This window comes from Fukomys damarensis, unplaced genomic scaffold (assembly GCF_012274545.1).
Source record: "Fukomys damarensis isolate Sample0158 unplaced genomic scaffold, DMR_v1.0_HiC HiC_scaffold_17, whole genome shotgun sequence".
Taxonomy (NCBI): Eukaryota; Metazoa; Chordata; class Mammalia; order Rodentia; family Bathyergidae; genus Fukomys; species Fukomys damarensis.
In genome coordinates this window covers 40,878,088-40,904,334 of record NW_022900929.1, presented here as the reverse complement: position 1 = coordinate 40,904,334, position 26,247 = coordinate 40,878,088, and the positions used below count along the sequence as shown (strand labels likewise).

At 35.5% G+C, this 26,247-nt stretch overlaps 1 protein-coding gene across 1 annotated transcript in view; it reads right to left on the bottom strand.

Annotated features, from left to right (window-relative positions):
- The window catches only part of Aqr (aquarius intron-binding spliceosomal factor), a 90,526-nt gene that overhangs the window by 17,675 nt on the left and 46,604 nt on the right, over positions 1–26,247 (bottom strand). The window contains exons 17-27 of the mRNA XM_010624625.2: positions 21,935–22,113; positions 18,345–18,512; positions 16,715–16,884; positions 13,336–13,577; positions 11,383–11,529; positions 10,731–10,800; positions 9,330–9,440; positions 7,119–7,228; positions 5,794–5,929; positions 3,757–3,966; positions 1,833–1,970 (exon numbers count right to left, since the gene is read on the bottom strand). Coding sequence (XP_010622927.1) covers positions 1,833–1,970; positions 3,757–3,966; positions 5,794–5,929; positions 7,119–7,228; positions 9,330–9,440; positions 10,731–10,800; positions 11,383–11,529; positions 13,336–13,577; positions 16,715–16,884; positions 18,345–18,512; positions 21,935–22,113 — 1,681 coding nt within the window. The remainder of the gene's footprint in view (positions 1–1,832; positions 1,971–3,756; positions 3,967–5,793; positions 5,930–7,118; positions 7,229–9,329; positions 9,441–10,730; positions 10,801–11,382; positions 11,530–13,335; positions 13,578–16,714; positions 16,885–18,344; positions 18,513–21,934; positions 22,114–26,247) is intronic.

Below are 26,247 nucleotides of genomic sequence, written 5' to 3'. Positions count from 1 at the left end.
TCTTTAACCTCAAGAAAGCCCCCCAAATATTATACCCCATTGCAGACATCTTGCAAATAATGTCTTGGAATGAAGAATCTATTTAGTTCTTTGCAATTTAGTTTTTAAAATTCTACGTAACCAAGAATCAATTTATAATATGTATGAGATCATTTCCATTGTCATTCTTGTCCTAAGTAGTATTTTGGAGTAGCTGTTTCCCCAATGAAATTTACGCATCACAGCATCCATTTCTGTTTTATGCTTTGGCATCTCATCCTTTACCAAAGGATGTCAATTTTACCACCAAAACATTCTTTTGAATCTATTCAGTTTTCTGTACTTCTACCAGCTCTAGCACTCTGGACCAAGTCACCACTATGACTGCTGCCAGTAATCCCCTTATCAGTCTCTTCCCCTCCTGTCTTGCTTCTCTTAAGCTCCTGGCAACAGCTACAGGGACACATTACCTGCTGTTTTATCACTCACACTGGTGGAATCAGGAAAAAAATTATTTTACATAGCCTGCTCAAGGGAGTAGGTGATTACCTATTTTATATTAAGTAGATCTACCAGGTTTCCAATTCCTAGGTTTGAAAAAGTTAAATCTTAAAATTAAAAATACAAAAAAATCCTACTGTCATTCACACTAAACCCTTAGTAGAATATAATGATGTTGAATACAGAAAATGATTAATGGAAATGTGGCATGTATGCAACAAGCAGTACTTTTTAGTATTCATAGGAAAAGCTGCATGAAAGCATAAAACGATACTTATGATTGTATCATTTGCCTTACTAACAAATGAGTATGATTTAATATTGAATTTAAAGTATATTTTATATATGAATCCCAAGAACAAAATATTTAGGTGAAAAATTCTCACTAATAAGTTGCATAAGGGTAAGTTCACACCATTGGGATAAGTTCACACTACCTTTTAATACATCATTCTATTTGTCCTACCTTGCAGCTGAGGAACCTTTGATCCAAGGTAACAATTCTAACACCTTGAATTTATTTAGCACTATCTTTCCATGAGCTCATACATCTTAAAATTATCGGTTACTTTTATCAACAAATGAATTACTAACTTTAAAATTGAAACCAGTATACAAAACCTATTTTAAACAATAAATAGCTGCAGAAAAGTTAAGTGACTCGTATTAAAATCAGAGCTTAGGTCAGTATCACTAACAAAGTTACAGTGACTCTACAAATTAAAGCCACTCCTCAGTTGTTACTTTCTACTTCAACTGAGTTACAGGCTAACACGCTGTCATGCCCTCCTTCTGTCTTTACTGCATAACAAAATTATTTTAATAGTAATTTTACAGATTAAACATGGGAACAGAGCACACATAGATATCTCAGATGAAAACTATTATGAAATATTGTGCATACAGCTTTTAGTTTTGTTTAGAGATTTTCTTTTTAAACAAGTGATACTTGATAAAAACGAATCCTTTACAAATATGAGAAACTGGTTAGACAATCATGATTATATGTTAAGTAGTAGACATGTTACTGCAGACTTAGAAAAATTATATTTAAATTCACTATTCACACTAATATGTGATATTATCCATTTTTAAAAGAGATATTTTATTTTATTTATTATTATTATTAGTTTTGGTACTGGGGATCAAACTCAGGACCTTGCACTTACAAGGCAGGTGTGATAACATTGAACTAAACCCCCAGCCCTGTAAAAGAGACATTTTAAAATAACTAGAAATTAGAAATTTTATAGAAAATGAGCCAATTTCCAAGGGAAAATCTGTCAGTGATTAAAGGAAGAAAATTTATAGTTGAATAGATAATAAATTAAGGAACTAAAAATAGTCTATACCTTGAAACCTAACTTGACCAAGTCATGTCGTTTTAAGGCAGCGTGAGTACAGGTCATAGCAATGATCTTAGCTTCTTTCACCAAAAGATATTTAGATCGGTCCAGTCCACTGCGAAGTAGTTCAGAGGCTCTGAATTCCTACAAGAGTGGGAGGGGTGCAAATGAAAGAGCACTTTAGGATAATACACATAGCTTATGAATATAACCAATCAGACTTAATTCCTCAGAAATTAATATACCAAAACAAAGCCTAATCAATCATAATATTATTATGATTCAGATACCAGCTGACTTCAAATAACAGCTGATATTCAAGCTACAATTTGGAGTCATTCTTTTGAAAGGTTAAACGTTTTTTTTTTTTTTAAAGTAGCTTTTAGTTCTGTTTAAGCAATTTATGATATAGACAAGAATAGTGAGTAAAATATCAATCACCATTGTACCCGCGTTACTAAAAGTCCCTCCTAGAAAATAAAATCTATTTCAAATATTCATATTGAAGGAGGCAAGGGACCGGTTAAACAGGTGACAGCAGAGCTGAGAAGCCAACCAGGGAATGCAGTAACCCAGACGCGGTGAGCAACAGAAAGACAGCAGCCCCTGGACTATGAAGGAGAGGGCAGAAGTGGTGTCATCAGGGCTAAGGGATGGGGGTAACAAGACCAGCTGGAGCCACAGTAGCACAGCCCAGCAGAAGCCGGAGTCATGGAAGAGATGAAACCCAAGGCAGAGCAAACTGAAGGAAAAAACCCCAGCTTCTCTCTTCTCTCAACCCCTAACACATCTTCCAGGACATGGCTAAATCCAGCCAGAAGACAGCTGAAATGGAAAGTCAGGCCATCAAACCTGCATGGGTCACCCTGAACCTAACCACGGCAGAACAGAAGATGGACAACAGATGTGACCAGGGGTAACAGGCCCAGACAGAGTACATGATAGCAAATTTTATCAAATCTGAACAGTATCCGTACTTATTTCACACCTTAACATTTTTGTTTGCTTCTTAAAATAATTTAAACATTATTGATGCAGGCAAGGCATCCTATATCCCTCCTCTCACTCCCAAGGCTGCTACTTTCATGAACTGAGTATATTTTATTTTCTTTTGTGTTTATGTAATCATAAACATAATAAAATACTGTTCCTCAGGCTTAATTACATTATCATACTGTCTTTATTATTCTACACATCCATCGACCCCTCATATGCATTACTACTTATTGAGTATCTGTTATGTGCCGATACCATTCTAGGAAGAGAGGGAAGAATCCTAAGATAGAAGGACAAAATCTAAGTCTGTGCTTTTTTTTTTAAAACCTGGAATGATACTAAGCCTTCTTAGTGAGGGATCTGACCCCGAATGTGACTGCTTTTCAGGATTGCTGCAGTCTTCCAATGACTGCTGCAAAGCCCACAAAACCAGGAGATATCTAAGGAGTTGTTGGGTTTTTCGTCTTATCTGATCTGTACAGCTGATAATTTCTTGGGAACTTTCCTCCTGGCTAACACAGAAACCTAAGAATGCCAGTGTGGCTAACACAGAAACCTAAGAATGTCTTAAATTCCTATTCAAAGAACTACATAATTGTTAAATTTCCTGATAGAAGCACTGCTTTCTTAATAAGACAGACCTTTACAACAGAAAAATCAGAATAATGGGGACACAATTCATCTTATGTTTTGATTATCTCTTGAACCAAAGCTGTAAATGTTTTCAAAAATTTCATTTAAAAGTAACAATCTGGGAGCCAGAGATTTAGCTTAGTGGTTCCACCGCTTGCTTTGCAAGAGAAAGCTCACAAGTTTGATCCCCACTACCAACACAACAAAACAATAAAATTAACTGAATATTCTATATTTCATTTTAAAAATAGGATGCTAACCTATCAATGTTTAAAGGAAAATAAAAAGAACTGGAGGTTACCTCAAGCTGAGTAAATATTTTTTTAATATGCCTAAAACATCCTTCAGCAATTTCCATGTCTTCGTCATACGATCTGCCTTTAAAAATGGGCTGTGGAGCATTTGCGAAATATTCATGGAAAGGGAAGAAAGTGGAGATTTCTGTAACATCTGGCGATGTACTACCTTTATTTTTCACTTTGCTGATATATTCTTCCCAACGAGACATAACCTGTAGAAAAAAGAATTGGAGGTTTACTTTGTCATCTAATTATGTTTTAAATAATAAAATTAAAAAAAATAAATCTAGGAATCAAAAATGAATCCAGGGAAAATAAGATCTGCTAGGTAAATGAAGAGGAAAGCCAATATTTGACCATTATAACCATTTCTCATCCCAAGTTATAACAGATTATACTACTTTTAAAAAATTAACCTTAGAACCTGATGGGGGGTGCTCTTTAAAAACTGATAAGAACCTCAAGGTTCTTTAGAAACTGATAAGAACCTCAAGGTCATTTCATGGAACTCTACCTCAGGTATTTTAGATTCTCTGTGTATATTCAAGACAGTTTATAAATTTAGAGATGAGAACAGAAGACAAAAGAAAACTCTGGGCAAAGAAAACTCTCATTTTTTTGCATCATTTGCTTCTCTCCACATATGGTAAACTCAGCTTTAATGGCATTTTAATCAACCAGGCACATTTGTCAACCCTTCTCCTTCTCCTTTTTTTTTTCCCCAAATCGTTTTAGAACATTTATAAAAAAGTTCTGGCTGAGCTATGGATCTATTTGAGAGCTCACCTTATGACTTCAGAAATACAGTTCAATTACAAGTTTGATACCACCAGCCAGTTCCTGCTAAACTTCAATTTTTAAAAAATTCTCCCAGGTTTTTTCTGTTATAATTTCAGTGTTTTCCATAGTGTAGTCCTTAGGTAGGCAGAATATTTGAGGAGCTAAATAAAAATGGGTAAATCTTAGATCAAGCTCCTCCTGAATGAGACTTAGGACAGGGTTTGGGAACTTGAGCTCATGAAAAACTTTCCTAGTGATGATTCTTGTGTGTTAAAAACTGTTGTGAAACTTGAAGTTCTCATTTTCCAAATTTATTACACGAACCTCCACAATTTATATATCATGATTCCTGCTTTTAAAATTACTTTTTACAGAGAGGGGTAATTTTTTTTCTGTTGAACAGGTACATAAGCAAAATCTTGACACCATTTATCTAAAGCTCTGAACAGTTTGAGATGAATGTAGACCACTTTGCAAAACAATGTATGCCTTGCTTGCTTCTCAGGAAACCATGAAATCTGCTCATTTTGAATGCACTCAATTGGTTTATGTATCTCCTTATAAATAAACCCATTCTTTCATATAGGTTTGAAAATTTTAATGTTATAGTTTATGTCTAAAATGGACAAACAGCAGCATTATATAGAGAATAAAGTTTATGTATTCTTCATTATTTGATCATATCTTAATCCATTAAAATTATGAGTCATCCACCTATTAAAGTTTACCATTTTACTGAACTTTATTTTTCACAGGTTTTCATACCTCACAAATTAACCCTAACAAAAGCAAAAGCACACTTTTCAACAGAAAATGATTATTTCTAAGACTTATTTTTAGAGCCTTAAAAAAGAGTATGCTTTTCTTCATTAGCTGATTAATGATATAATAAAATTATAGACCTGCCCTCTGTTACCACTGGGTAGCTAAAAAATTGTTTTATTTTTCCAGTATGGGGAGAGAGAGAGAAAAATGGCCTGGGGAGGGGTAGGGAACAGGGACTGAAATCAAAAAAATCATTTAAAAAGTAGCAACATTGGCCTTTCACTGAATGAGTCATCAACCCAAGTTATTTAGAAAAGAAAATTGAATATTATAAAAAATACACTCAACACTCATAAATATAGCTTTGGCAATATCATATATTTTAATTTACTAAAAAAAATAAGCTTTCAAGAAGAATCTCAAGAACACATCCCAGTTTCCAACTGGGGACCACATTATAATGAAGTATGATTTAAAAACTCTTTACATCTTACCTGATATAAGAAGAAGTAGCCTGCAGTTTCACAGGTGTATGAGGCATCTCCTGGAACACCTAGACTCTTCTGTAGTCGTTTGACTTCTTCTAAAAGTTCTATCCTTCGAGCCAAGACATAATTAACTCTTCCATACCTAGAAATTTCAATTAGGTAAAAAGGAAAAACTGCAATGAAGAGACTTTGAAGGAACCTAGTTAAATTTAAAATGAACAAGTTGTAATAGACACTATAAGTGGCGTAAGAGGGGGAAATCAGCAGAAATAATTTGTGTTTAATTATAGTTGGCTGCTCTTGGGTACTTTATGCCAAAGTTACTTAAAGTGTACTCTAAGATCCAGTGCCTACCTGCAAATGTGTTACTAGTCTGCATGGAGGAAAAAAAATCAATTATTTGAGCTATCCTTTGTTTTCCTTAAAACAAAACCTGCACAAAGAAGGAAGGCGGATCGCACATTCTTGTGCTACATCAAGAAAAGACTTAAGAGTACACAGTTTACAGATAGGCTGCTTTGAACAGTATGGTTTGCACTATCATAAAAGTAGACTAGATTATTTAAGGCTTTGAAAATTATTTGAAAATGTATTTGATCAGTCTCTGTCATCTACACATCCTAGCATGCAGCTTGGACCCAAAGCTAGCAGGCTCCTACATATTTGCTAAATAAGAGTGAAAACAGAAGCAGAAGTCTGGGGACTGACTTGTCCAAAGGCATATACTCAGGAGAGAAAGCACGTCCCAAAGTACATAGTTTTTTCCACAACAACGAAGTGGCTCCTATAACCTTCACACATTGAAACAAGATTAAAACAGTCTAACCACTGCTTTTCACATGTTTTAAATATAAAACAAAAGAAGAAGTCATATTTCGAACTCCCACATAGTTCAGAGGCAGCAAGGTATAATTGAGAGTAAAAAAATATACAAGACATGGCTGACAGTTTGAAGATATATAGCAAGATATACAAGTAAACATTACTTTTTCTGTTTGTTTATCTGTAAGTTGTTTTCTACAATAATCACTTTGATAATGAATTAGGAATGCTGACAGCGTACATAATAAAATGCCAAAATTCCTGTGACAAAAACAAGATAATTTTCTTCACATAAGTAACTGCACGCTTAAGGGAAACTGCATGAATATAGAAAATGAAAGCTGGGAGATCACGATCAGACTTTTAGGTCAACCTACAGCCTGAATAAGTTATACTAGAACATTTTAGAATAAAGTTTGGTTATTCACAGCTCTTTTTTCTTGGTATTTCTTTAATAAAGGAAGTAGAACACTTTTTTATGTTGTTTCGAAGGACTTCCATCTACTCACCTGCTGAAATCTTTCTCGGTCTCTAGTTCTTCTTCCCCATGACCGAGGCGTAGCAAGTGACGCTCGTCTATGTCTAAAGCCATGATTTTCTCAAACAGTTGGTTCAGGGCCTGGAGAATAAAGTAAGAAGGCTGATGGTGAGTTTCAAAGATTCAGTATGTGCCTCTAAAAGTAACAAGAACTAATGCTCAAGAGGACAGAGTACCAACCAAATGGACAATAGGTCTTACATTAGATCATTTACAATTTAAACAAAATAGTACTTTTACTGATTTATTGTATTGCCATATATTTACACTTGGCCAAATGAGTAACTGGAAACTCAAAATCCATGTACCCATTAAGCCTCTGACTCTAAGGCACTATTTCAGGTGTGATCTCCAAGTTGTAACATTTCCTAAAATAATTAATAAATTCATTTTCACTTCACTCAACAGCATCTCCAAAATTGAACACAACTGAAAAAGTTTTGTAGCTGGAGAAAAGTACATCGGTAAATTACACCAAATGGACCAGAGAAAGGTGATGTGCATTATTCAAACCTTAGGTTTAAAGTCTAATTCTCTATATAATGAGCAGACCACTCATTTAGCACAAACTATTCTGACCATAGCCATTCAGAAGTCACTTCTTTCTACCTGTGAATGCCCATATTTAGATTTCTTAAAATCCTAGTATTCACCTGCAGAAAGGCAGTTTCACAGTTTGGAATGGTGCACAAATAAAAATGTCGTTTAAAAATGAGCCCCCTTCAAAAATCTCTCTTCATTTATCACTAATCTAATTCTGCCTATCAAGTCAATACCCAGTTTTATAAACATCTGGGTTCTGTAATATGAATACAGATCCCCCTGCTATTAAAATTCTAGCATGGTTCAGAAACTGAAGAGTTTAACATACATTTTCAGAAAAATTGCCCACTATCCTAATTTCTGATACTCTTTATACAAAACTCAGGACCCAACAGAAGAGACAACATGGAATTGCCAGTTATGTCAACTCAAGAACCACACAGATTTAGAAAGTGAAACACTCACAAGTTACAATTATAGAAAAACTACAAGATTTCATTGTGAATTAGAGTAATATTGGAGGATTGCTTGAATTATATGGGCAAATGATGATGTGGCAAACAAAATAAGTAACAACTCAAGAAAACAACATCATTAATTTGATGTACCTCAAGGATGGTTTGAATTTCAAAGGATCAAGTCAGTCATATATAGAGGATACTGTAGCAACTCATATCAAAGTATGACAAAACTCAGTTAAAAAAATAGTCTTAAAAGAACACATCACAGACCGGGCATGGTGGCACATGCCTGTAATCCCAGCACTCGGGAGGCTGAGGCAGGAGGATCACTGTGAGTTCGAGACCAGCCTGGGCTACATAGTGAGTTCAGGTCAGTCTCAACTACATAGTGAGACCCAGTCTCAAAAAAAACAAAAACAAAAAAAGAAAAAGAAAAAAAAAAGAACACATCACATATTCTTTGTTCACTCTACAAATTTACATATGTATATATAGCTACTACAGAATAAATTCTTGCAATAGAAGAAAAAATTCACTTCCAAATGTTTTATTTCTTCTATCAAGATGAAGTCCCAACCAATTTCCTGAATCTACTCCTCTTATAAATTCAGCTCACTGCACAAAAAAAACATCAGTACTTATAACTTCCAAAAAAATTATAAAAACATTATAGGTGAATGACACTGGATAGCATGGCTTAAATAAGATAAATATTGTAAACTGGATGAACAACAGACTAAATGACAGTCCCAAAACTCTGTATTTCTTTGCAGACTAAATCAACTAAATATTAGTCAACTAAAGTCACCATTAACACAGATCTGAGAAAATAAACACACTGGGAGGTCTGGAAGGCCATGCAAGTCTCAGTGCTTCATCACGTGCTAAGAGCTGTCAACGTATCTTACAAAATATTTTACAGAGCTAATAAATATTACATTCTTGTTCATTTCTGACTGCTTCAGAGGGACTAACATAGCACACATTGTCCTTCAATGTAAAACCAGCTAGTGTCTTCATATACACACTTCACAAGATCTTAAATTCAATCTAGCCTTTGAGGAATATTCATTCCACTAAATGAAGAAAAATACTACTGGCAAGCACTGGTGAATTCTCTCAGTTCCAAAGCAAAAGCCCTGGCATGTACACCCACCCACCCACACATGGTCATTTACCTGATTGGAATGAGTAACAATAAGAGTCCTCTGTTCTGGGAAATTGTGGTAGATGTTGGAAATGATTTGGACTGCCACATCTGTTTTTCCTGTACCAGGCGGGCCCACAACCTAAAAAAATTATGAATACATATCCAACGTTAAGTTATCACATTACTAAAAACACAAATTCTAGAACTGATAGGCAAAATAACAAAAAAATTCACTGCATGGGCTCAACATCATAGTAGACAGGACAGAGGAAGAGTCAATAAACTTAAAAATAGATCAACATAAATTATCTAATGTAAGAGAGAGGAAAAAAAAGATTAAAAACTTAGACTCTTCAATCTATGAGACAATACTGAAAGGTCTAACATTTATGATGCTGAATTCCAAAAAGGAAAATGTGTAGATTATAGAAAAAATATTTGGAGAAATAATGGCTGCAATAATAGGTCCAAGAATATTCTGTTTTGGTGAAAATCACTTCAAATAAAATAATAGGTAGGTTAGAAGTAAAGCAATGCAAAAGAAATCATGCAAACACTAATCAAAAGAAAACTGCAGTGCCGTATTAATAACAGACCAAGGGAACTGCAGAGCAAAGAAAGGTGCCAGCGATGGAGACGTTACATAATAATAAGAGCCTTTTCATCAAGAGGACACAACACTGAAGGCACATGCACCACCCATCAACAAAAGCTTTAAAATATACGAAACAAAAGTTAACAGAAATGAAAGGTGGAATAGACAATATTAATACTCTCCTCTCAATAATCAACAGAAATTGCTGTTTCAGCAGATGAAAAATCAGGCAGGATAGAAAAGAACTGAACAAGCCATCAACTAAATAGATCTAACTGACAGCTGTAGTTCAGTCCATCCTCAAAACAGAAAACACAGTTTTGGATGTGGATATGGAATATTCATCAAGAAAGATCGTATCATGGGCCATCAGACAAATTTTAAATTAAAAAAGCAGAAAACAAAAGACTGAAATCATGCAAAGAATGTTCTCCGATCAAAACAGATTTAAGCCAGAAATATACAAACAGAAAATAACAAGAAAATCTCCAATATTTGGAAATTAAACATACTTCTATATCATTGTCAGAAGATGTCTTTTCTGCAAAGGGCAAAAGAGTAAACACTGTGAACTTTGCAGGCAACACATCTCTGCAGTTGTGGCACAAAAGTGACTACAGACAATATAAAAAAAGAGATGCCATAATCTAAGAAAACTTTATGTAGGAACATTGAAAGGAACAGTGAGACTTCCATATGTATAAGATGCTATAAATACTGTACTTATAAATACATACACTCAGTAGAGTTTCTGTGCTTCAAATATGCTAAAAATCTTGTGCTTACTTCTGGTTTTCACCCGTGTAATGACAACTGTGACAGTGATTGTCTTACCATAGTCAGCCCCGGCTGCATCCCTGCACGGATGGCTTCTATTTGTGTGTGAGTGAATTGAATTGTATTACTGGAAATAAAAGAATAAAAAGTTGGTTAGAAATACAGACAAATGACATTTCATACAAATTTGGAAAGTGATGCTCAGAGGTCTAAACATCTTTTCTGCACTTGCCCTTATTCTCTTATCTCTTGTGAAAGTCTATCTTTATTCCGTATTCCCCCATATAGACAACTGAACAGAATACATCTCATAGAAGTACGACTTATTTTTTTAATATAGCTCATCCATTCCAGACCGCATTTGTCTTTCCAGAGTTCTAGTTCGCAATCTTTACTTTACCCACATCTTTACTTGTGGCACACATGCGTGAGGGTGACTGCTATATATAACACAGGGTCATGAAGGAAGAGCTCTGTGCTCAGATTAAGGTAGCCTTGTAAAAATTCTCTCTTTAGTACCTAACAATTTTTCTTTCTGAAATATCACAAGTACAGAATGGTCTAATATGTCTGAGTTATTCCGTCAAAAGGAGGACAGAGGTTCAGAAATAAAAAGTAACGTTAGATTCTAAAATGATTAAAATATTTTAAAACCTCACTAACCTATTTGAAGTAGTAAATTCATAACTAGTAGAAGCAGTCAAATTACCGTTTGGGTTGGTTATAAGGATAAGGACCCCTATTAGGAATAACATGAGGTTCAACAATTAAAGTTTTTGCCTCTTCAGTGTCGTCATCTTCCCCATCTGCATCTTTTCTCTTCTTTCCCTTTCCGCTTCTTACTGGAAAAGTAATCCTACAAGAAGAAGACTTTTTTTTATTTTAACAATTAGGAAGGGTTTTCTAAGTGAGTCTCTTATACATGACACCGTAGTATGGGAAATGATCAGATGAAACACATTTGGAGTGAAGGCAGCTCACTATCTATATATAAACTCTGAGGAAAAAAAAAAAAAGATTTAAAAGTGCTAAAATGGCTTTTAAAAATCTTCAGATTGGGAAAAAAGTCATCCAATTAATGGAAGCATCAAAGTTAAATACTTGCATCACAGGTGCTGAAAAGTACTTTATTCATGACTTTGTGTTCGTCACAGAAGACTTCACAGGATGGTGACAGGTAAGAAGTAGAGCCTCAGAGAGCTGAGACACTCAGTGGTGCGGAAGGACAGCACCCCTGGAAGAAAGTGACAGTAGAGGCCTGGTATGTACAGTCCCGAGACAGGCAGGGCTTGTCACAGCACCTCTGGAACATCAAGCTTTTATGGCAGAGGTTTCCCGCTTGGAGTTTGAAAGCAACTCTATAGGCACCTGAGGAAAATCAATGAATTTCCTAAAGCTGAATAGGAATAATCCTCTAAGTATACTTTAAATTGTTTTCCTACGTACTCTTAAAGCGTAGAGAGTACCCAAAACTGCTAAGAACTAAAGAGGCAATCCGCGGCTGTAGCAGTGGATACACAACAGTTCAAATGAAGGGGGAGAGGCAGGAAATATACTGCTATCATACAGATGTGAGTACCCATAGACACAGAAGTCAGGAGTTCCAAAGGAGAAATCTATACTTTAGGCAAACTGTACACTAAATTCCGGGAGCTATGAGAGCATGCATATTCAAAAATTATGTAGGGGTTTCAAGGTAAGACGCTAGAGAAATGATTCTACCAGTAACAGAATTAGAAAAATGTGAGGCACTAGGTTTGCGTGTTATAAAGGATATATTTTTGATGTAGTATTATACTTGTATTTAACTATCAGTGGAAGATTTGTGTTCTAATTTCCAGCGAGAATGCAAGCACTAGACTACTACTGTCCATAGGTAGCAGAGTGCTCTGACTCCAACTGTTATGAAGGATTCCAGGGAACAGCAACTAATTACTCCTGGTACTTCATTCTACTTGTCTCCAATTTTCAAACCAAAGCTCATCAAGCCTCAGTACGCCCACATTTTAAACAGAGGCTAAGCATTTCTAATCTGAAAATCCAAAAGGCCCCCATATCTGAAAATTTTTTGAACACTGAGGTAACACTTGAAAAGTTTTGGATTTTAGAGTATTTTGGATAAGGAAGGCTCAACTCTGAATTCTCAAAGTCTAAGCAAGTATTTTAAAATCTGAAAAAGTCAAGCATCTAAGATACTTCTAGTCCCAAGCATTTTAAATAAAGATTATTCAACCTGTACTTAAAAATCTGTAAACACTCACAAGGTTAAAAGAAAAAAAGAATTTTTCTCAACATCATAATAAAGCTCAACACACATGGTTGTATTAATAAAGAAACACATCAGACTATGTATGAGATAAGATGCAAAGAAACATTCCTTCAGTCAAATACTGTATTTATACATCTCTCTTTGGACAATACTCATTTACTGGTCCTTATAAGACATTAGGTTACTTTTAGCATGGGTCTTAAAATACCATCTACACTACGAGTTAGAAATAGATTCAAATATAACTAACTTATCCCAGTGATTACATGGTGAAGACAGGGACTGCCAAAACAAAATCCAGACATAATACTCAAGGCACTTTAGCCAGCAATGCTGATGGCCTCCCACAGACTACAGAAAGCCCGAAAGGAGCATATCCAGTTCCGACTTTACCTGAAAGGGGGTATCTGTAGAGCTGGGTCATCCACAGTTACTTTAACATTATGGCCAGGAAAGCTGGCCTTTAAGTGCTCAATGGAGAGAAATGTATCATTAAAATCAAGGGTGGCAATCTGATTGGGCATTTTTGAATAATGGGCACTGCTTGGGTCTCCATAACCTAAAATGATATCATGCAGCCAGTCAGGTACCACACAATCAGTATTCATCAGGTTCCGAATAGTCTCCAGCACAGCCTAGTAGTAAAAAGACAGAAAAGTATTGTGTCAGAAGACATCTCAAACATTTGAACGTTACTGGAATGCAGAGTTGGCTGCACTAATCCAGAATTCCCAAGTGTTTCAGGGCAAGAAGCTATTTTCTGCTGACAGGTGCTTGGCTAGACTAATTCAACAGCTATATTTTCAGCTGATACCATACAATGAGTTAAACAAAAGCCCAAATTTAGCAAGAACAGTTTATCCATTAAGAGTTCATTTAGAGAGAATGACATAAATGAGGTTACCACTTGACTGCATCTAAGTAGGATGAAAATCAGACTCACATCAACCCAACAACAAGGAAAGATTGTAGAACAAGTCCTTAAAGAAAAATACTCTTAGGAACTCCACTGAAGCACATTAATGTGTCTCAATTATGAAACTTTCAAAATTTAGAAATACTAAAATCAGCAGAAAAAATAAAATGAATAAATAAAAGGGATAAAAAGTCAAATTTTCAGAATAAAAAAACTGTTCAGGACTACAATAAAATTTACTTGTAATATGTAATATATACACTGTGAAAAAGAATTATCAAAAGCTAAGACAAAGTCTTAGACTGTCCAAAAATCATTTCAACACAGTAATGTATCCAAGATATGAAAACTAGGAGGCAAGGATATTAAATTCAAAGAATAACCAAACAATTTTTAAAAATCATAAATGCTATACAATCCAATTTTGAAAAATAAAAGGACAGTATGTTAATTGCATACACTTTTGGGGAGACTTTAACATTAGGTGAGGTTTCATGAAGGAAAGTGGTACTTTGATTTAGCTGAAGAACTATTTCATCATCAATGGAAAGCCACAGAAATGTTCTGAGAAGCTGAGTACAGTGATCGGCGTTATATAGCGGGACGAAGGGAATAAAAATCAGGGGACTGACTAGGAGAACAGGGAAGAGAAAGAGAAGCCTATTTCAACTGTTCAGGTGAGAAGTATCCAGATCAGAAGAGGTTACATGAACTGGAAGAGAGAAGGGAGGGACACAAGGAAATATCAAAGATACCAAGAATATTCTTGGTTTCCCAAACAAAGGTAAATTAATCACTCCCCTCTTTCTTGGTTAAGAACCTAAATGCCTCCTTTGAACTTCAAATGTTGCCTTGTGATGTTTTGATCCACACATTTCTCACAGCTTTTGGCACCTTCTAACCTTTCAAGGTGGTTGTTTGTTTGTTTGTTTATTGTTACTAGGGATCAAACTCAGGACTTTGTGTTTGTGAGGCAGGAGGCAGAACCAATGAGCTAAATCCCCGGGACCTTGTGGTTATTTATTCATATTTCTAGTGTTCCATATATTAGTAAGCTAAGCTACCCAAAGGTATAAGCTACGTCTTATTTATCTTTACAGACCGCACAGGAGAAGTGAAGGTGCACACCTGTAATCCCAGCACTCAGAGGCTGAGGCAAGAGGACTGCTATGAGTTCGAGGCTAGCCTGAACAACATAGCGAGACCCTGTCTCCATAAAATAAAGCAAAATAAAAACACATAACTTAGCACAATATCAGACACACACAGGGACTTCATCAAATGGCCAAATAAATGAGTATAGGTATTTTTGGTAGCTTTTAGTGAAGTGACTAAGAAGCATGTACAGAAAACTGAAGAAATGTGAGACCATCCTAAGCAGTGTAAACTTGGAAATACTCTTCTCCATTCACTTACGCAATAAATATTAAGAACATATAAGATACCAGGCACAGTTTTAGATGCTAGGAATATGCTGACAGATTTGCTATCTAATGGGGTAGTATGACAAATAAATATAAAATTATCAGGTATGACAAGGATTTGGAGGAAAAAGAGAGCTAACAGAATGGAGAACGATGCGAAGGGTTAAGTATGTAATTACCTAATTTTGCCAGGGAAAGCTTCTCTTAGGTGATAAAATGAATTACTGGAAAATGAAGGGAAAAAGCAAACATATAAATACCCGAGGAAAACTGTGTAGGTAGAGGGAATAACATGTATAGAGTCTTGGGTTATTACAGAACAGAAAAAAAAGAGTCAGTACGGCTGCTGTGAGTTGAAAAAGATAAACGAGAAAGTGAGAGGGAATCGAGGGGACATAAGGACTGGTCCTCTGGATTATGGTAAGAAGTTTCTGATGTGACGGGAAGTCATTAAAGACTGACGAACAGTTAAAGGGGAGGAGCAGACAAAGTGGAAGCAGGGAGGGAGGAAGGTGTCCAGCCTGGCATCCGAGGAGGTGGTCTACTCGGCAGATTATCATTGGTTGGATGAAGAGGAGGAGACAGGGAAATCGGGGTTCTTCATCGTTTTTGTCTTCAACAACAGAGCGAGAAGGAGAACAACTTGGAAAGTTTTATTTTTTTGTTCTTGCTTTTTATACAGCAATGAGTAAGAAAAAGTAATAAAGTGACAGGAAAAAAAAAAGAAGTACTCCATTTTGGGGCAGAAAAGAAAGAAAGGCATACTTTACAAATGCCAGATGCAATCAAATGTTAGAATTCCTTAATCTTTAATTTTTTATAAAAATCTTCCTTTTCTAAAACTCTTCTCAGAAAACTATAAAAATAAAACTGTAAGCCCCCCCCAAGCTCCTCTTCCTACTAATAAAAGTATAAGTACATTATATTATAGAATAATTCAGAGCCATTGGGTTCTATATGTGCATTCTAAAAGATATTTGGAAGAACTTCTTTTTTTGGTACAGGGGATCGAACTAGGTCCCTGCACTTGTGAGGCAGGCACAGTGCCACTAAGATAAATCCCAGGCTGTTTGGAAGTACTTCTGAATTTAAAAAGAAACCCCAGTAAATCATTAAATAGTTTTCCTTTACCTCATAAGGGGACATGAACTGAGAAACTAACACTGCCCAAAAAAGCAAGGAAGTAGGCTGACCTTTACATTAATACCTGTATATTTCAGTTTTTTAACACCTCAACGCAAGAGAGGTTTTGTAAATAAATTTCCTTAAATTTTTATAATCGATATGCTAAGAATTGAAGAGGATCATTTAGAGTACAAATTAAGGCACTGATTATTTTCATAACAAATCTATTACCCAATAGCTATGCATTTATGGCTTAAGATTACTTAAATTATAATATATACTTTTAGTTACGTGGCCTGAAAATTACCTTAAAATTATTTTCTTTTGGTTTTCTCCTCATTATTATATTGAAAGTGTCATACACATCTTCCGCTCCATTTTGTATAGTATTGGTCATATCTTGCTGATACTGGTTTGGATCCAAAAACACTCGAAATGTCCTTGATTCTCCTCTAAGATTGGGTCTGGGCTCAGGTCCTGGACAGTTTGGTTTGTTACAAGAAATACAAATGTTTCAAAACTCAAGTAAATTAACAGGAATTCATTTTCTAGTAACTCTCATCATTCCTCCTGAAGAGAATGTGCTCTTTTTGTCTACTTCAAACCCCAAGAAGCAGAAAGTATTTTCTCTTTTGTCTAAATCTTTACTATTTCTTCCAAGTCATGTAATGTTTAGGATGTAATTCCATGAACCTCAATACTCATATATGCCCGCAACTTCAATAAGAGCTCTTAAAGGTCAAAGAACTTATCTTTTGTCAGTCACTCATAGTTCTTACTAATGCCTTACATATAGTAAATACTTCATAAATATTTGCTGGTTAAATAATGTATATGTTTTAGGATACCTTGTATAAGGCACAGTCTATCTGACTTAATGTGACATAGGTTCTTCCCAACCTCTCATATGCTACCTACTACCACCAGCAGAAAGGAAACTTCACAGGCTCAGAAAGATGGGATACTGAAGGCTGAATCCCCAGAGGCTTTTTTCTTGTCCCTTTTGCTGCCTGATGATTATTTCACCTTATCAACATTCCCTTCTCCTACCTTTTATCCTAGAGATGAATAATCTAACCATCAATAGTATAGCAATGGTGTGGTCTCAAAATTACAGGTGCTAGAAACTGATTCAAGTTTTGAGCATTTAGCCACCAAATTGTAAAATAATTGTACTAGCCATAAATGCAGTTTTAATTTTATAAGCATTTTTAGGAAAGAAGTCAGGTCAACAGAATAAAGAATTTCAAAGGCATAATCAGTCATAGGCATGAAAATTCAAAAGCAGCCTACCACCATCAAACAGTTTTTAAATGGGGTTAACTTTGGGGATTTCAGGCAGGGCAGATCCTTCTATAAGACAGTTCTAATTGGATGTTTGGCAAGCAAGGACCCAGTCCATGAAATGCCATGCCGATAGCCTACCATTAACCACCTTCCATAGTTAACTGACACTCTAAACATTATTATATGTTCTCGGATGCACAGTGGGACTGTTCCCAGTTGAGAACCATGCTTATTAGCAAAACAACACTGTAAAACTTCTAGAGAAAAAATTAGGTAAATATATCACTGAACACAAAAGTAGCCTAAACAATCAGAAAAAATGTTCAGGTTTTTAAAAGTTAGAGAAAAGAAGATGGGAAGAAAGGTAATTTCCAGTACCTTGTCCTTTCTAATATGTAATATAGAAGCTTTTTAAGAAAATATTTTAATGCCACAATTGCACACATTTATTAAATACAATGTTACCTTTAATATATCTTACATAGAACTTCTGTGCTTTTACCTATATGAAGTAGGTACCCTACACATATTTTGTGTTGATTTAGTATGTAAAAAAACTAAAGATTTTACCTAAGAAGCAAAGAAAGAAAAGAGGCAAAGAAATTTATCATTTTTTACGCACACACTCTCTGACACAGAGATGACCATACCGTCTTCGATGACACGCCCTTTATCATCCAGCATGCCCTGGATTTCACAGCCTCTGACGTAAACCAGGCCGACCTGCTCAATAAAAGGTCTCCTGCGGTCAAATTTAGTGCCGTAAGGTTTTGTGGGGCGGACAGTAATCAAAAAGCATACATCGTGTTTACGAAGACCTTGCAAAACATGGAGATATTTTCATTTATTAGAATTTCATCATTTTTAGTACTTTGTTGGCAAATTCTCAATCTCTTTTAAGAAACAAGATATAAAAACTTCAAATATCAGGGTGACAAATGATTATATTTGCATTATATAATTATGGATTTTCCTATAATCTTTGATACTCAATACTTCACAGCAATAATTAAAATAAAAATCTTTATACTAAAATTACATACAAAGTTTTACATCATGAACTCATCCCTGACTAGGCCTTCCAAGTCAAGCTACAGCTCCAAAATTGGATGCTTATCATCATTCTTATCTTTAACATTCTTAAAACCAAAAATATGGCTGGCATATAATTCATCTATATTGTATTCAACAGGTTTTTAACACCATCTTAAGCACTCTATCATCGCCGTTCCAAACACAGCCTAACTGCGTTTCACTAAAACAGGTCGACATAGGAATAATTCAAGACACAACAGTGCTGTCACATATATCATCTTTGAACAGATACACTGGCAAGCAGTGAAAATATTTACAAGTGTACGTCACAAAGTCCAAAGCTTTTCCATCATCAAATTAAATAGTGGAGTCAACTGGCTTCCTAGTTCTATTAAAAGTACAGCTTCCGGAAGACAAAGGACATTAAAATTAACCCTTGCAGCATATAATGTCAGACTTAATCTTCACTTCTTTTCTGAGCCATTTTTTGTTGGCCATTGTACAGTTAAAATTTAAATAGTCTGCTTGCTTATAATCTTACTAACAAGATAAACAACTAAGTTAAATCAGTGATGTGAATGTGTGGCTAATAGCATTAAAGCATTATGGTTTGTTTTTATTTGTAGTTGTGTTAACATGGGTAAAACTGAAATATCTGATTCATAACAAAATTCTATGCAAAGGAACAGGAAGGCAACAAGAACTAAAGGGAACTGTTCTACTGCCTGAGTTACACTTTTATACAATTTCTAATTTGTGTGACATCAAAACTTTTAAACCAAAAAAAAAAAAAAAAAAAAAAAAACCTTTTAAGCCATGGAGAAAAAGTAGCCTTAGACTCCAAGAAGTGGCCCTCAGATCTTTCTGATGTCATTTTTTGGCATTTCTGAGGGACAGTCATCTGCTCTCTCCTAAAGCAGGCCATTGTAGATATACTTTTTAAAACTTCTATTACAAGGAATGCACCTCCTCCAAAATGTGTACCTACTCCTTCCTAGCTGTCATTTCAGGAGCAGAACCCAGAATTCAGCATTCACTTTCATTCACTGTGTTTTTTTTTCCTTTTCCTCATGGAACTTGCTACGTTATCCAGACCTGTTTCAAACTTCTGAGCTTAGATGACCTCCCACCTTAGCCTCCCCATAGCTGGGACTACAGGTGTGCAGCACCACGCTCAACTCTTGTTTCTGTAATGTTAAATGGGGTTGATAGAGAAAATAAGGACCAGAGCTTGAATCTTCTTGAAGGGTCAAGAGGAACATTTTTATAATTTTTAGTGTATATTTTTCAAAAAGTATTCTTTATTTTTATAATGCAATATTAATTACTGTTTACAAAACCTTTCTCATTTTTGTTCCCATATTCTATGTGGTCACCATCTGCAATAACAGAGGGGTTGAGTTTGGGCCTTCGCCTATAAAAAACCACTTCTCTTTCCACCATATCCCATAATACAAGTCACTCACCGCAAGATGCTGTATTGCTCCCTATCTTGTCCATCAAAGAAAGACAGACAGACATAAAAAAAACGACAAAGAGAGAAGGGGCGGGGGAGAGAGAGGAGTATAGGAAGAGAGTAGAGTGAAGCAGGAGGGAAAGGGAGGAGGGAGGAAGGGAAAGGGAAAGGGAAAGGGAAAGGGAAAGAAGTAAGCTAGATATGGTGCCGCACACTGTCTAGCACTCAGGAGGCCGGGACAAGTTCAAAGCCAGCCTGGGCCACACACAGTCAAGCCTAGTCTGAGCTACACGTGAAACCCTGTTCTCTAAAAACGAAACAAAATGTCTATCTCTGATAGCAGTCTCCAAAACAATGGGAGTTTCAGGTAAAACGCCCTTGTCCTCCTTAACACTATAAAGCAGACCTGTCATCTGTCATCTATAAATTCTTATAAAAGGTCTTTCACAATTTCTAACAACTTCTGTTTTGGGGAGCTCCCAGTAAGCTATCTCAGTTGATTACACAGTGTGTAAAACAGAGTCTAATACATTCTTAAATTTCAACAAACAGTACTAAGATCAGGACCATCTCCACCAACTTCATGTCTTTCTCAAGGCTCAGCAATAATGATGCACATTATTCTAGACGTGTAATACTACAGACTGGAACTCTTCAGAAGGAAGCAGGAGTCTCAAAAACAATCTGTCACAAACCATACCCACTAGTGCAGCCATGTGTTAAGTAAGCATTTGGCTAGCTTTGTTGCTAGATTCCTTCAGAATTCTTTGATAAATATATATATATGTCCTCTGTGGTTGTAGCTATATTGGGAGCAATAATTTCTGAAAATGGATCCATTAAGGACTATTTACTTTCCTTCTGGCATGCAAAGAAGGTAGCAGCAGATTCAACACCCTGACTCTTTCTCACTAACAGGGCAGCAAGCAAGGGCTCTCACTGACAGTTGGAGTAAAAATATAAAAGTGCCAATTGCAGATCAGCTCACGTGCCATTTCTGGCACAGGTGTTGGCAATGGCTTCGCTCTGACTTAGCTTTGAACACACCTGCTTCTGAAAAAAAAACTGACGTAAAATTCTCATTCTTCAAATCTCACCTAGTACAAAATACAGAAAGTAGCCAGTTAATTTCTCCACAATTGTTATATATCCTTGAATAAAACTGATTTCACTGATTCTCAGATTTCCTTTGGTAAAAATAAATTATTTCCCTTAGAGTTATCTCATCACGGCCCCTCTTCCCAAATTCCTTTTGGTCTTTATCCTCCTTGAAGTATATACATTCCCATACACTCTTTCTTTAATGAACACTGCTGTTTTTCTTTTTTTACTGATCATAAAAATCCATAAAAATTTTCTTACTAAATTTATGACTTTAAATGGTTTCCTTTCAGCACTGTAATTTCAAAATACTTTGATATGTGATTTTATGCTTTTCAATAAAATACTAAAATATTTAAGTGATTCTTTGTATTTCTAATACTAATAATTAGAAAGACAATTGCTACTCTTTAAATCAAGATTTTTCTTTTGGTACCAGGGATCAAACTCAGGATCTTGCACTTGTGAGGCAGACGGCAGCACCACTGAGCTAAATCCCCAGCCCTTTAAATCAAATTTTAAGAATCAAATTTAATAAAAGCTTAATAGAATAATATTTAGTAAAGTACTTGGCTAATGCTCAGAGTGAAAAACCTATGCACTCTAAAGAAGCCAATGGTAACCTCACTTTTTGAAATACAAAATTACCTTCCCATTCATCTTTGATGTGATCTCTGACATTCAGATTGATGGTGACATCCGCACGAACTCGGGTTGGCCAATTTTCTCCTATGTTGGGTTTGGCAACCTCAACTACAGTGAAAGCCACAATGGGCTGAGCCATCCGGGCCCAGCCACCAAACACTACACCGCCATACTCGGACTGCCTGGAGACCGAAGAAGCAGATGAGATGATTGATTACTCAAACAAGTAGATAAAGTTAATTTTCATACAGGTAAAACTGGTAAGAGTACATGTCTACCAGTAGTTTAAGTCCTAACATTAGCAACCCTTTTTTCTAAACTAAAAAAGAAAACAAAACAAGAAACTTAAGTCAGTATACAAGGAACACATATGATAATATGAAATAAACATGGTTCACAAATGAAAGGGAACCAAATACATCCCTTCAGCTCTGAGAATAAATATGTAATACTATTTATATAAAAGCACTCTGGAGGCCAGTCAGTTTTATCAAAGAGAAAAAATAATCTAACACAATTTCACTTCGACTTTATAAGGTACAAATGACAGAAAATAACTATAAATATTTAAGGAATATGTGATGTGTTGATATATATGCACACTGCAAAATCATTACCAAAATCAAGGTGATTCATAGATCCATCACCACACAGCCACTATTTTTTGGTACAATGAGAACACTCTTCTCACAGGTCTACTCCTCCAGTACATTTTAAGTGTATGTTAACTATAGTACCCACCCCGGACGTTTAGTCTCCAGGCACAAGTCTCATGTGACTGCAAGTGTACACATTGACCACCATCTCCTGTCTCGCACCCTCATCCCTCATAGCCATCCTCTACTTTGCTTCTAAGTTCAACCTTTTTAGATTTCATAAGTTTGTAAAACCAGCAGTATTTGCTTTTAGGTATCTGCTTACTTCACTCACCACTATGTATTCCAGGTTCACCCATGTTACCAAAAAAAGGTAGGATTTCCCCCCTTTTTAAGGCTTTTAACATGTTCTACAGTGTATGCATACATTTACATCACATTTTCACACTGTCTTTATTATTCAGCCTTTGATGGAAACGGATTATTTCCATACTCTGGCCAGAGTTGGACTGCTGGGTCATATGTTTCGATTTTTAATTTTTCAGGAACCTGTATGGGTTTCAACAATGACTGTACTAATTTACATTCCAAACAAGTGTGTAAAGGTGCTTTTTTCCTAATTCCTGCCAATATTTACACTCTGACTTTGTGCTAATAGCCATCCTAACAGGTATGAGGTGATCATCTATGATTTGCACTGCCCTGAGTATTTCTGATATTGAACTTATTTTCTTACATTTGTTAGCCATTTGTATAATTTCTTTGGAAAAATGTCTTAGATACTCTGTCATTTTTTAATAATTTTGGGGTTTTTTTTTCTACTAAGTTATCTATGAGTTCCTTATATATTTTGAGTACTGACTCATTATTGTCTAAAGGGCTTGCAAATATTTTCTCCCATTCCATACAGCTGCGTTTTTGTTTCCTCTGCTGTGCAGAAACTTTATAGATGGATGTAGTCCCAATGTGTTTAACTTTTGCTTTTGTTCCCTGTGCTTTTCATGTTTTATCCAAAAATCCAAAAGTCACTGCTAAGATCAGTCCTTGAACTTTTTTCCTGTTTCCTTCTAGGCGTTTTACAGTTTCAGATCTTATATTTAAATTTTTAGTCTATGTTTGTTGAGTTCACTTTTGAGTGTGACATAAGTCAGAGATCCAATTTCACTTTTTTGCATACAGATATCCTTTTTTCCCAATATCATTTATTGGAAAAAAAAAATCCTGTGTATTCTTAGCATGTGTCAAGGATTAGTAGATTGTATATGTCTAGGTTTATTTCTAGGTTTTATTTTCTTTTTTTACAATTGTTTTTCCTGTCTGTTTTTATGCTTGTAGCTTGCTGCTTTGATTATAGAAGCTTTGTAATATAATTTAAAATCAGGAAGTGTGATGCCTCTAGCTTTGTTCTACTTGATCAAGACTAGTTTAGGCAGTCAGAGTTTCTCCATGTTACTATTTAGGATCCTATCATTTCATCTTGGAGAATTCTCCTTAGTATTTCTTGGAAGGCAAATCTATTTGGTATTGAACACTTTCAGCTTTTATTTATCTCTCCTTCCTTTCGGATGGACAGCTTTATTTAGTTTTACTTTATTTTCTTATCCTTCCCCTTTTTATCAAATACTCTCAAATGTTACTACTGTTATCTTCTGTACTGTATTTCTATAAGCTACTTTAAATACATTTTTTTAACAAACTGTAGTCATGGAATGGAGGGAAAAAAACCAAGCTAATTGTAAAAACTAGAACCACTAACATCCATTCTATCCAGTCTATCATCCACTAATATCCATTCTTTCTTATGTTAGTCTGGTTCCTGCTTTAGGTTTTTTCTGTTTTGTTTTGTTTTGGTACTGGGGATCGAGCTCTGGACCTTACACTTGCAAGGCAGGCAACGGAACCACTGAGCTAAATCCCCAGCACTCTTGCTTTAGTTTATAGTAAATAGCATATTTGGGAAATCTGTAATATAAAAACCTGGTGGCCTTCAAAGATTGCCAGAGGTAACATACTAACATTCAATTTAAAGGCTTTGTGTCTCAACCAAAAACTTGAAAGAGAGAAAAAAGTTCTGAATCTAGTGACTTAACCCTGGAACAACTTCTAAAAGGCATGGATTGTGTAAGCCATTATTAAATGACTTTCTAGCATTTCGTCCATTTTTTTTTATAGCTTTGCTGCAGTAAAATTTATTCACTGTAAATGTACAAGGATTCAACTCAAAAGTTTTTCAATAAATTCACAGATATACAACTACCAACATAATCCAAATTTGTAGAACATTTCTGTTGTTTTTTTTTTAAAAGGTCTTTCTTGCTCAACTGTAGGCAATTCCTGCTCCCATGCACAGGGAACTACAAATCTATTCCCCTTATCCCTTTTCCTTATAAAAACTACCTGTAACACAAAGCATTTTAACATGTTTACTGCTGCTCGTAACTTCAGTATCCTGAAAACATGATCGTGAAATGAGCAAAAATGCCTCAGCTACTTTTCCACCTTTAGGATACATGGTACAGAAAAAAGACTGGCCCCTTTTTTTCAATCTCATCATTTTTTAAGTTTTCAAGGATGGGCATTAAGAAGGTAAACTTAGAAAAGATATATTATTACCAATGTAAATGAATTAACTCCAAAAAGTGACATACTCTCTCTCTTACCAAAAAATGAATTAAAAAATTTTCCTCTATTAAGAGACCACAGGAACTCTATAATTTTTGTTCTATTTAGCATTTATATAAAATATAAGTGAAATCTATTCGTTCAACTGCTAGTTACTAAATCCATATATTGCAAAATAGCCAAAATTAGGCACTAAATCTAAACATACAAACTTAAGGTAATCATAAACTTCAAGGAAGTTTTCTGAGCAAGCACTCCCACAGGGTCTGAACAATGGGCAATGATTTCAGCAGAGCTGTGGGCAGGGACAATCAGCCAGTGGGTATACAAATTTCACAGTTCTAGCCCGCTTACTGACTCAACTGATTATTAAGTCAAAAATACTCTGTGCTGTGTTTTATAGTCTGCCCAGAATAACTTTTCACATAATAACTAATTAAAAAATAGAACTGTGTATAAAATAAAACATGGAAGTGAAAAAAAGAGATCATAATCACAGTGTCCATGGTTGCTCTCTGTAATTAGTAAAGAGAGAAGTCCGGAAGATACCTGAAGCCGTTCACACTCAAAACGATGTTTCATATAAAATGTAGTAGAACTATATATATGTACATGATATGAGTACATGGTAAAAATATTCTTTTCACAAAGTTCTATTCATTCATACTTGTGCCCTATGTCCATCTATTTCAATGAGATAGTGAATAAAGAGCATTTATCAAAGTCATTCATGTCTAAAAAACAAAAGTTAATCTTCATAAATTCATAATGCAGCCGGATGCGGTGGCGCAGCCCTGTAATCTCAACACTTGGGGTGCTGAGGCAGGAAGAGGAGGATTGCCAGGAGTTGGGAGGCCAGCCTGGGTACAGAGCAAGACCCTGTCTCAAAAAAATTCATAATCCAGAGCTGTCTACCAAAACCACAGTAAGAATTTTCCTAGCTAAACAAATTCCAGATGAGCACTAACAGGTGGTGAATAGAGGCAAGTTTAAACAGTCTTCCTCAAATAACTAGACACATTGACCTGGTCTCTTCAAGGTATGCCATGCTTGGTGGGCCAGAGACTTTCCGGTTGTTCCCATCCCTGTGCTGTTCAG